The 11,696-nt window shown below is 33.2% G+C and overlaps 1 protein-coding gene across 1 annotated transcript; it reads right to left on the bottom strand.

Annotated features, from left to right (window-relative positions):
- Positions 1 to 2,929: 2,929 nt before the first annotated feature.
- LOC139897202 (very-long-chain aldehyde decarbonylase CER1-like) lies at positions 2,930 to 10,944 on the bottom strand. The gene is made up of 10 exons (XM_071879870.1): positions 10,726 to 10,944; positions 9,074 to 9,297; positions 8,729 to 8,961; positions 5,987 to 6,206; positions 4,547 to 4,925; positions 4,328 to 4,435; positions 4,037 to 4,237; positions 3,829 to 3,930; positions 3,551 to 3,724; positions 2,930 to 3,266 (listed from the first exon to the last, which is right to left on the bottom strand). Exons 1-10 carry the CDS (start codon positions 10,783 to 10,785, stop codon positions 3,099 to 3,101), a joined length of 1,869 nt encoding a protein of 622 aa, XP_071735971.1. The 5' UTR covers positions 10,786 to 10,944; the 3' UTR covers positions 2,930 to 3,098.
- Positions 10,945 to 11,696: the final 752 nt, after the last annotated feature.

Genomic DNA, 11,696 nt, shown 5'->3' with positions numbered 1-11,696 from the left:
TACCAGAAACTATTTCGGTTTTGCGTTTAAAAATTTCTAAAAATTGGGTGAGCTTCTTAATGCAATACCAATCAGTTGGAGATGGAATTTCTCTACTTAATTCGTGCACATAACTGCTATCTTTATTCTCATATAAATTGAAAGTCTCTTGTAACTTTTCAGCAGTATCCAACATGTCATATGTTGAGTTCCATCTAGTTGGACAATCAAGATGTAACATAGCTTTAGACTCTAACTTTAACTCGTCCACACAAGCTTTAAAAAGGTCACATCTAGCTGTAGAATTCCTAATATACTTAATTGCTGCACGTACACGTTCGACAGATGTGTAATATCTTTTCATTCCATCCTTAACAATCAAGTTAAGTATGTGTGCTGTACATCTCATCTGGATGTATTCGCCACCCAATATCAATTTCGTATGCATCCTGTTTTTCAAAAATACTAAAGCTGTATCATTAGAAGACGCATTATCTGTAGTTATCGTCATCAGATGGTCAATACCCCAATCATGCAGACAATCTAAAATTTCCCTTCCAATATCCTCACCTCTATGGCTGTAAACTGGCTTGAAACTAATTATTCTTTTGTGTAACTTCCAAGAATCATCAATGTAGTGAGCCGTCACAACCATGTAATTAACCCTTTGTATGGATGTCCATGTGTCAGTTGTTAGACTCACACGTTGCTTACCATTTCTAAAAATAGCCTTTAATTTTTGTTTTTCATTGTGAAAAAGTTCTGACACATCTCGAGATATAGTCGTACGCGATGGGATTTTGAAGTGAGGACATGCAGCTTCCATAAACTCTTTAAAACCTTCTTTTTCTACAAAAGAAAATGGGAGCTCATCCACAATTACCATCTTAATAAGTGCCTTTCGAATTAAAACGCTATCAAAATTCCACATATTCGCGTTGCCACCTTCACCATCTTCATCTTTCTTAATGTAGAATTGTTTTTGATTATTGAGTATGTCAGGGTGGTTCGGGCACTTTCTCATGTGCTTCAACATTGAAGAAGTTCCATTGTTAATTCCATCCGCCTTATATTTTTTTTCGGGACAACAGTTACACTGCCCGTATGGTATGCCATCAATATAAATCTGTGTAAAATGGTGTCACACGACAGACCTCGTCCCTTTTCCTTTTTCAGATCCCTTCGGGTTCGTCTTTTGTTTTTTCTTTGATGGTTCAACATGCACATCCTCTTTTTCTACTTCGTTTGATTCACTACCGGATAAAATTTCAATATTTTCTTTATCCATCTAAAACATAAACAGTCACGGTAAGCAATATGATAATAACATTAAATCGTAGCACACACGGTAAGTCATCAACAACAAATAAATGAAGTTATATATAAGAGTAGGGACTTGACACTTTCTTAAAAGTTTTACATATACAAACATGTAGAGGTAACAAATAAAGTCTCGTGAGTTTGTCTATTTGATTAGGATAATATGTTAAAATGGGTTCTCAAATGATGGCCTAAATGCTTGTTAGTTCCGTTCGATTTTATTTTCTTAGGAGTAATAAAAGAATGGGGTCATCTTACCAATTTTAGATATCTATACATCAAACTTACGAGTTTAAGTGTTTTACAGAAAATATAAAAGATTTGAATGGTGCCAAATGACACCATAAAAGTGAATGTGGCTACTGACTAAGCAACAAACTTGTCTTAATAGCTATTGCAACTTCTTAATCCTAATCCTAAGTTTACTATATATATCAACGGAAGAAAATTAACATGAAATTAACTTGTACCCATAAGAATTAAAAATAGACAGATGCTACATTAAAGAAGTTGATCATATTAAATAAAACATAAAACATATACAAATATATGGTGACCGATAATAGAAGCAATAGGAAAAAAAAACAAGAAAGAAAGGATACGTATTGATCGTAACCGTAGAGTTATCGTGTTGAAGCAAACCTTAAAATTGAGGATGATGATCAATAAGAACACAATTTAATATTGAGCAGCCATTTGTTTATCCTATAAATATGAAAGCGTATGTATATATATACACAGTAGAACCAACCTTATAGAGTTTATATGATATTATAATTCCTTATATTTCTTTGGCTCCAAGTTTAGTATCGATAAGTATAATTCCTTTTATTATTGAGATATTGTTTTCATATTTATCTTAGTATATATGTAAAGCAAATTCTCCAGGATCGTTGACTTTGTAAATGAATGTATGTATAAATAAATTAACAAAAAGGATATTATTCTCTCCATAAATTTATATTTTTCGGTTCGGTCCAAATTGTTGGTTTTTTCGGGTTTGACCCGGACCGGACCGAAACCCGAAAAAACTTAAATTTATGGACCAAGGACCGGACCAAACAAATTCGAGTACTTCGGTTTTGGGTCGGTTCCACTCCGGTCCTCGGTTTTTTTCGGTTCTACCCGAACCATGCACACCCCTAGTTTCTTCTAAATAATATTCTGCATATAAAATAGGCTACAAACACAACTACAACCATAACAAGCCAACTCAAGAAAAAAAAGCACACCAACGAGCTTATAGCTCAGTGGTACCCGATGCCTTTGATCCCTGGGCCCACAGTGGGGGAAGCTTTGATCCAAGAAAGGCGCAAGTTCGATTCTCAGTCTGGGCGCTCCGCATGGAATTATTTCTCCCTCCGGGGGGAAATTTGTGAAGTGTTTTCGGGGGTCTAGCTAGCTGGGGTAAAAATCGCCTTGCCGTCACTGTGGTACCTGGGAGGAGGTACTTTGCCGGCACAGGTCTCTTTCGGGGTGGGATTGGTGGGTGCTACGGCACACAGGGTTAGCGTGTCCCTGCCAACTTACACGTTTTGATCCAAGAAAAAAAAGCACACACATGACATAAACATTTGCCAAACATAAATGTAAATTTCCCAAAGTCAACAGAAAACATAATGTAACCTTTTTTATACAATATAAAACAACGTAACGATATGTGTATAATATATTTAGTTACGGAGTACATTATTATTATTAATTATCAAATATAACATATGTTTAGTAATCACGATAGTTAACTTTGATGCACACCCAAACAATTCCAATATAAATACTCGTAGAAAAGATAAATTGTTTTAATTTAATGGTTTGGTGAGAGGAGTAAAACCATGTTGAAGACTTGCATTCCATATTTGATCAACATTCAACATTTCATTTCCACATTCATTCACATTCCATCCTTCTAACCCATGCAATATCCCTGCTATTCTCCATGCACTCATCACCCTTCTTGGCAACCAATTCTGTACCACAAAATTATTTCAAAGGGTAAATTACTTAAGTACCCATGCGTGATAGTGTAATCTTGTTTCAACATTGGTATTAGTGTTTATGGTATGACCGTTTAGGAACATTTAAAGAATAAGGGTGTGCATGGTACAAAAAATCACACCAAACTAGCAGAGGGAGAGGGTTGGTGTGTATGAGTTTGCCTCTAAAAAAAAATATATAAAAAATAAACTAGCAGGGGTAGAATAGTAAAACAAAGATTCATAGAAAAAAGTGAAACTTGAAAATGATGACTAACCTCACAAGAGTCGACATTCTCAAGATGTTTTGGGGTCAACATGGCAGGGGTAGAATAGTAAAAACAATCTTTTCTCATTCTATTTGGAGGGAATTGAGAGTAAGGAATTATTATTGTTCCTTTTGATGCCTTCAACTCTTCTTCCTTGCTTAATCCATCTCCCACTAACCACACCTATACAAAATACAAAAATAACAATATATACATATATGATGATGATATTATCTCCTATAATTTTTAAATAAAAAATAATTCAAAAAGTTAGAGAGAGCATTTACCTTTTGTGAGTATGTTCTTGAAAGAACCAAGTTATCTTGATTATCTCCTCCTTCCAACTCTGATTTAAGCTTTTGATAGTCACCTTGTTTAGATACTGCAACCTACATTGGTCAATCAGTCAATGCTAAAATATATTTTAGAACTTTTAATAGATCACTACTAAAAATAAATAGTCATCCTAGATGATATATACTAGTATGAAATTACCTGAATGCCCTTGTGGCATAATGCAAGAACAAGGGAGTAAGCAATCTTGTTGAAGTTGCCTTTTATAACAACTTGTGTTGTGCCTTTTGGAATACTATTGAGAACCACAGCAACTGCCAAACTGCTCCCATCAACTAACTTCATTTTCAACTTTGGATATTTTCTTATAAATAGCTCCCCATTTCTATTTAGCTCATCTCCCTACAATTGATATAAGTTTTAACAATGTAACCATATAAGAGAATATGTACTTAACTGTGACATATACGAAACGATAAAATCAAATCGAACCTGATTCATTAGACCTAGACTCAAAACCTTGACGCCTTTCCTGTCTGCATCAAGTATTGCTTCCTCAATCAACCCATTAATCGCCTCCCTTTGCCATTCCATAAAATACTACAAAATTTAAATGGAACGCTAACCAAGATGAGCATCTTGTGAAATACATAAAACATGTACAAAATTATATAATTTTAGAAAGAAAAAGTTAGAGGATTGTCTACTTACTTGTATCTTGTACTTTGGCATGGCCCAAGTTTGTATTTTGAGGTTATTGAAAACATTTCTTTCGACGACGAAAATTTTGCCATAAATCCAAGTAAAGATCATGGATGAAACTGTTACGGGCCATAGCATTCGCAAGTACCATTTAGGAGAAGTGTAAGGTTTGGAAGCCAAAGATGCGAACCCGAGTCTCATATGATAGATGGATTCTGGTGTTGTTAGATGTGTTAAATGTACCACGTTTGGAGACTCATCTTTTCGCCGTAGTGATTTTTCGTACAATGGGTCTGTAGATTTGTCGAGTGTGCCATAAACATAGTCGTAAAATGGCATGAATAGCGAGTAGTTGGTTCGAAATTGAGTATGATGTAAAGAGTGGTACCTATTATGACAAATTTAAGCTGATAAGTAAGAGCTATTGAATTAGATGACCTTGTTATATACACAATCTTATATTAGAGGTGGTAACATGTATGGAACCTCAATCGAAGAAAATGGGTATTAAATATACGATTTGAAAAACCGAATGAAAAAAATAATAATAATGAAAATCAAACTGAATTTGAGTGATTTTCGGTTTGGTTTCTAAATCGATCTGAATTAGATTTTCGGTTTTTAATTTTTTGAATTCGCTTAAATCAAAAACCAAATTCAACGAATAATACATAAAATTATTAGCATATATAGACCATAAACCGATTTCAAAACCCAAACTTGAATTCAAAATCGATTTTTTTTATTGTTTTGCTTAAATTATATATATATATATATATATTTTTTTTAGATTGTAATTGTAACCGAACCGAAATCAGTTTCGGTTTTAGTAATTTTGAATTTCAATTTTTATCCAATTTTCAATTTTACTCTCAAAAAAGCCACAAACATTTGTAGCTCTTAGGGCTATCCCTAAAGTTTTTTGAGATAGCGAATCTGTTTAGAACGTTCAGAAGTCCACAAACCACCTCACCAACTACCTTATTATAGCATCATACTTTAATTTCTTAACCTAGTTCTAAGGGCTAAACTTAGACAAATCCAATTTTTTTAGTTATTATATTCGTTTCTTATGTTAGAGTTTAATGTTAAAATTAAGTTAGCAATGAGTTTCAAGTACTTGATCGATGGGCCAATAACTTTATCCTATTAGAGTTTAAAGTTAAAATTTAGCAATGATTTTCAAGTACTTGATCGATGGGCCACTAACTTTACCCTAGTACAAAATTACAAACTCAAACTAGTAAATAAGTAAACAGATAAATCTTTTTCTATTCACGCTACTTAAAAAAGAGTATATTTACTCAAATTTACGCGATTAACTGAATTATCTTGTGACCGTTTTCAACCCTTTTCGTGACCACCCAACATATGTTAAGCTCAACTATAGCGTAACAATGTAAGACAAGGATAATGTCCATTTGGGTACGTGAGAGCGAGAATACTTACGTAGGGGTGTACATAATGTACTTAAGGGGAGGGAAGATTGAGAAGGCCCATTTCGGGATTAGCTCAAAATTGCAATGACCCATGTTGTTCATTATATCGATGTAGGTCACATAACCGGCAAACGCAACAATAGATGATGTCCTGGTTAGGGTTATAGTCGTCAAAGGGATCGCAAACAGTATGAAGTAGGCTATGTGCTCGCCAAACGGGTGAATCACAGCTGCACCAAAATGAACCACGTCAGTAGTTATTTTATTACTTTATTTATTTTATGCATTCATAAATACATGGTCCTTTTTTTCCCTTTTAAGGTTCGTTGCTATCATGCTTTAATTTGTAGCGTGAACTAGAAGAATGTACGGGCATATGGCCAGTCATTAAATCGAATTGGCCCCTTTGAGGCCATATCTAATCCGAGTGTGTTGACACGTTGCTATGTATTTATGGTTTGTTAGTACCACAACGTACAATATTTAAAGTGTTTATATTTTTGATACTAATTCTTTTTTTTTTCCTTTTCTGAAAAGCAAGATGGAAAAGTGTATTTTATAAGATGAAAAGGTGTATTTGATGAATGACAAGATGGACATAGATTTAATAATAAATGGCTATTGGTCCATTAGGTGTTCATTCCGGTTTAGTTTCATTCGTTTACTTTGAATTGTGATTTGAAACCGATACTGAACCGAAAAGAAGATATGAATTTGGTTCAGTTTCAATAAAAATCGAAATATAGTAAAAAGAAAAATTATAATAATATCAAAATGATAAAAAATAAAAAAAAAAGACAAAATTTCATTCCTCGTCCCTGAATTTTACATCGACTTTGACTCCCGGTCCTTTTTCTTTTTTTTGTGCATTCCGAGTCCCTAATGTATCCAAAATCTACATCCCTCGTCCTCCCGTCTAGATTCTGTCAATTTAAGCCGTTTGTTCAGTCATGTGCAAAGCATATGAGGGTACTTTGGTCTTTTTATATTATTTCTTTTCTTTATTATTTAATTTATCTTTTTACCCTCATCATCTCATATTCATCATTCCCAAATTAAAAACCCTACTTTTATACTTTTATAAAATCAACAAATCAAATTAAAACCCATAATTTTGAGGGTATTTTCTATCTCAAATTATCACTTTCAGATCTTGGAGATATAGATCTGGAAGCCTTTAAGCTTCTCCACCACCACGCACCACCATCCCTAATTTAAACATATTCGTCTAATTCTGATGGTTTAAAACCTAGTCTCAGTCCCAAACCCTCTATTCTCCAGAAAATTCCGGTCTGGTTACGATATCTCTGTCCGGAGATGCAGCGGCGACGGCGATGGTTGTCTGAGATGGCATATGATTGACGACGGCGGTTCAATATCGGTCAGATCTGAGATGACATCTGAAAAACATGTAAACATTGGTGGATGTATCACGTGGGTGATGGTGGAGATTAAAGGTAGTCGATGGTGGTCGATGGTGTTCGCCGGAGATTAAAGGTAGTCGATATGGGTGTAATTTACATCAGGTACCACCCAACACTTCGTGATGTATCTACTGATTTGTGTTCATTAGTTGAGTTTATTATGTGTATTGGTTTGATGCCTGCAAGTTTATTAGGTGGTGAGTTTCATGTGTGAGGTTCATATTGAGTTTATTGATTGTGTATGGTTTTGTTCATTAACAGAGAATGTGAGCTTTATTTTGAGTTTTGTTCTAGATCGAAGCTTTGATGGTTTATAATTTTTGTTTAATTTCATTAATCAAATTAATTAATTTCAATCAATCAGTTACAGTTTATGTTAAGATTCATATACGGGTTTATAATTTGGGTTGAAGGAGATGAAGGTGAATATACCTTAAAAAAAAAAAAAAAAAAAATACAAAATTTCATTCCCCGTCCCTGAATTTTACATCAAGCAGAGCTTGGGGAAGAAAACATTGAAAAGACAAAAATACCCCCACATGATATGCACATGACTGAACAAACGGCTGAAATTGACAGAATCTAGACGGGAGGACGAGGGATGCAGATTTTTGATACATTAGGGACTCGGAATGCACAAAAAAAAGAAAAAGGACCGGGATTCAAAGTCGATGTAAAGTTCAGGGACGAGGAATGAAATTTTGTCAAAAAAAAAACGATTTTGAATTAGAAATTACTTTTGAAATCCGTTTGCGGTATAATATATTAATATATAATTATATATATTATATATTGTATATTATATATATATACCTCTTGATCTTAATTGGGGGTAGAGTAAAAATTATAATAATATACCTGTTGAATACCTTTATATGGAGGTATTGAAGTTACCTACCAAGCATTAGGAGCTACAAGAAAAAAAGACTTTAGTGACAAAGTTATTCGTCACTAATAACATTAAATTTGTCACTAAAGAAAGTTAGTGACCAAAATAAATAGGTCAAGTCCTCACTATTGATTGGTCACAAAACACTATTAAAGACTGTAATACTAAAATTCGTCACTAGTAACCATTTGTTTGATCATTAATATTTATAGTGATGACTACTAATATTTAGTGAAGATTTTTTAATGATAACTATTTATTATTATCAATAACCAAATAATAACTCGTCATTGAATTAAAAGATACGGAGTACTACAATATTTCTTTTGTACCGGGGTTGAGTTCAAGTCTTGTAGTGGATAGTTAAATCTAGTAATTTGTAGTATATACGATGTGTGTGAGTTTATTTTCTTTCTAAAAACAATTGAGATTTACGTACATGTGATTGGCTCGGTTACTATTGAAGAATGATGATGAGAATGATAGCGATTGTAGAGGAAATGGTGGTGAAGAGCTCTATGAAGCCAATAATACAGAAACTCGACCACGGTTACATGTAACAACGTTACAATGATCACTCCATCTAACCTCCAAAACGGAAAATTTTTACCTTCATCTAATGCATAATAACCCACATAATACAATATTCCATTGAATATTATTTGATCATCCCTACAAAATACAATAAAAAAAACACTAAATTAGATATGATCATGTATAATTAGCTTTAATTTTCAATTATATTAGCTAAATTAAGATAGAGTTCTATGGAGGATTAACTGACCAGTCTCTTTCACGATCGACTTGTTCAAACTCGATGGTCTTATCAAGAATTCGGTTTTCGCCCTTGGCTGTTTTGTAACGAGAGAGCGAAATCCAAAATTGATTGTTGAGCATTCGTAACAATAGAAACGGAAATATTAATATTGGACCAATATCTCGCTCACTTTTATCCGAAGTGACGTAGTCATATGTTGTCTTTATTATCCACGGTGTCAATAACACGTACTTCATCATATTTCACAATATAATATATCATTAGTTTTGTCCTAAATATTACACATACACACGTATAAAGATGTTTTCGAAATAAATGTAAAGTGTGCAGTTGAACATAGCTCAAATTTTTAAAAGGTCTCAAACTTTTAAATACCCATATAATGATCAACTCAATTATATATTTTTCATGAATCATAACAAGAAAATTCATTTAGTCAAACTATTTAATCGCACAGGTATTTCTATTGATAAAGTTTTTAGTACTATTATATCTTATGTTTTAAAAAATTTAACATTTATACGAGCTCATTTGTATATCTCGAACTTGAACTAACACATTGAATAGTATTCAAATCAATCACATAACTTTTCACTTATTATAAATCAATCACATGACTTTTCAACTATTGCAAATTAATTACAATTATCATTGTTGTTGTTTTTGTTATTAAAATAATTATTATTATTATTATTTTGTTTTTTTTCTTTTTAATTTTTTTTTTAAAAATTTTAATCTATTTCACTTTATGTTAATTACTTCTATTTATTTCCTCTTTCTTATTACTCGAATTTAATTAACGTTTAACGCCGAAATACGATGACACCCCAACTCATTTTAACTAATTAATGAAGGTTTCTAACTTCTATTCAAGCTCTTTATGTAGTTGCGGAAACTCACAAAGACCAAGTGTGTCAAAAAGTTAAAATAAAAAAAATAGAAAAATAAAAAGATTTTGTATTAGGCTACCATATATATGACAAAATATTTTTTTTACAAATAGGATTCGATTAGAAACAAATATATAAGATTCAAAATTGAAATTTTATTGGAGGTTTCTCAAACTCGATTCTTTTACCTAATAAATCATCCTAATTATTAGAATCTGCATTTTATTTTCAATTGTTAACCTCAATCTCGATGTTTTCTTTTCACAGATAAAAAAAAGTATATAAAAACGACCATGGGATAACCTTTAAACTTTCTGTGTACAAATGCCAGATAGCACTAGGCGTTGAAAGTTTAGTTACACACAACGCCCGTTTTTAATACCACATACTGTACAAGTTTTTAATACAACATACCGTACAAGTTTTTCGATCTAGCATGTAAACTAGCCATACACATCATGTACCCTTATTATTTTGATTCTAACAAAAACAATAATGAGATGTAGATAACATATATGCAAGAAATATCATAGAACACTAATTATAGGCGTCAAATTCCCATCTAAACTTGTTTTCATTTTGTATATACTATTTTACTAATATAATGAATGAATACTTATATAAGCAAAAATCACCTTTAAATATATGTTAGACAAAAACCCACTGATTTATAATAGTTACGAGTATATGTTATATGTAGTATATATACGATGAATATATAGCGGTTACTAGAGATAAAAGAGAAACATGTGCAGTGCAAGGTTATACCTTGAAGCTCCCAAGCGATTTCCATGGCCAATCAGTGAGATATCCAGGAGTGGCAGCCATTGATGATTTTCTTAAAGAATTGAAGATGGTAGCTAAATGATGCCTAAGTACACTTTGTTATTCTCTTTAGATGAAGTATATATATAGAAAGATATGGAGTACTACAATATAGATAAAAATGCCTTCAATCAACAAATACAGCAATTACTTTAACCATTACTTTTGGACAGGTACGTATGGGTGGTTCTAGTTAATTTTTTTTTTTTTTTTTTTTTTTTTTTTGAACGGCAAGCTTGCATCAGTCCGGACCGAAGCCTAGTCATCATTTGCAGATACACACGCGTTCGGGCAGGAAACCCGAACCATATTACAGGGATCCGAACCTTAAACCATCCCGAGGGGCAGGCGGGTCGGATCTGGGTCCTGAATAGGTCGGTAAAACCTTCCCAGGGGCAACCCGGCTTATGGTAAGTAAGCCTACCACGGGTATTTTTAAAGAGTGGGATTCGAACTTGAATCCACTCTACCCCTTGCCCTGGCCCCACCGAAGTGAAACCAAGGATACCACTCAGCCACCACTCGAATGGTTCTAGTTTTAACACTTCAACTTTGTATTCATCTCTATAATAAGTTAATGCCATTTAATGCATACATTTATATGTAATATTTACCCTTACACCATTGATTGCGGTAAGCACCTGTGTATATGTTGTCGAGTTGTAACGAAAAATTATGCTGATGTGGTAGCAGGGGCGAAAGTGTTAAGGGGGGGGGGGATTTTTTTTTTCAGTGTAAACATTTTGGATTTTTCGACTTTGCCTCCGGTGGATTTTATTTTTTGCCCTCAAACCTACATATTTTACCCCAAAACCTTCAAATTTTGCCCCAAATTCTCCAACTTTTGCCCCAAAATTTTCAAATTTTGCCCCAAAATATCCAACTTTTGTCCCAAAAATCTTCAAATTTTGTCC

Source organism: Rutidosis leptorrhynchoides, chromosome 3, assembly GCF_046630445.1.
Source record: "Rutidosis leptorrhynchoides isolate AG116_Rl617_1_P2 chromosome 3, CSIRO_AGI_Rlap_v1, whole genome shotgun sequence".
In the NCBI taxonomy this organism is placed as follows: Eukaryota; Viridiplantae; Streptophyta; class Magnoliopsida; order Asterales; family Asteraceae; genus Rutidosis; species Rutidosis leptorrhynchoides.
Note: the sequence above shows the minus strand (reverse complement) of the source record. Positions and strands in the feature narration are given on the sequence as shown.

Coding starts and splice junctions, on each gene's coding strand:
- LOC139897202 (XM_071879870.1), bottom strand. CDS start 10,785: ATGGCTGCCACTCCTGGATATCTCACTGATTGGCCATGGAAATCGCTT. Junction 4,926..5,986: donor TACATTATGTACACCCCTAC/GTAAGTATTCTC, acceptor TTGTCATAATAG/GTACCACTCTTTACATCATA. Junction 3,931..4,036: donor TATGCCACAAGGGCATTCAG/GTAATTTCATAC, acceptor TGACCAATGTAG/GTTGCAGTATCTAAACAAGG.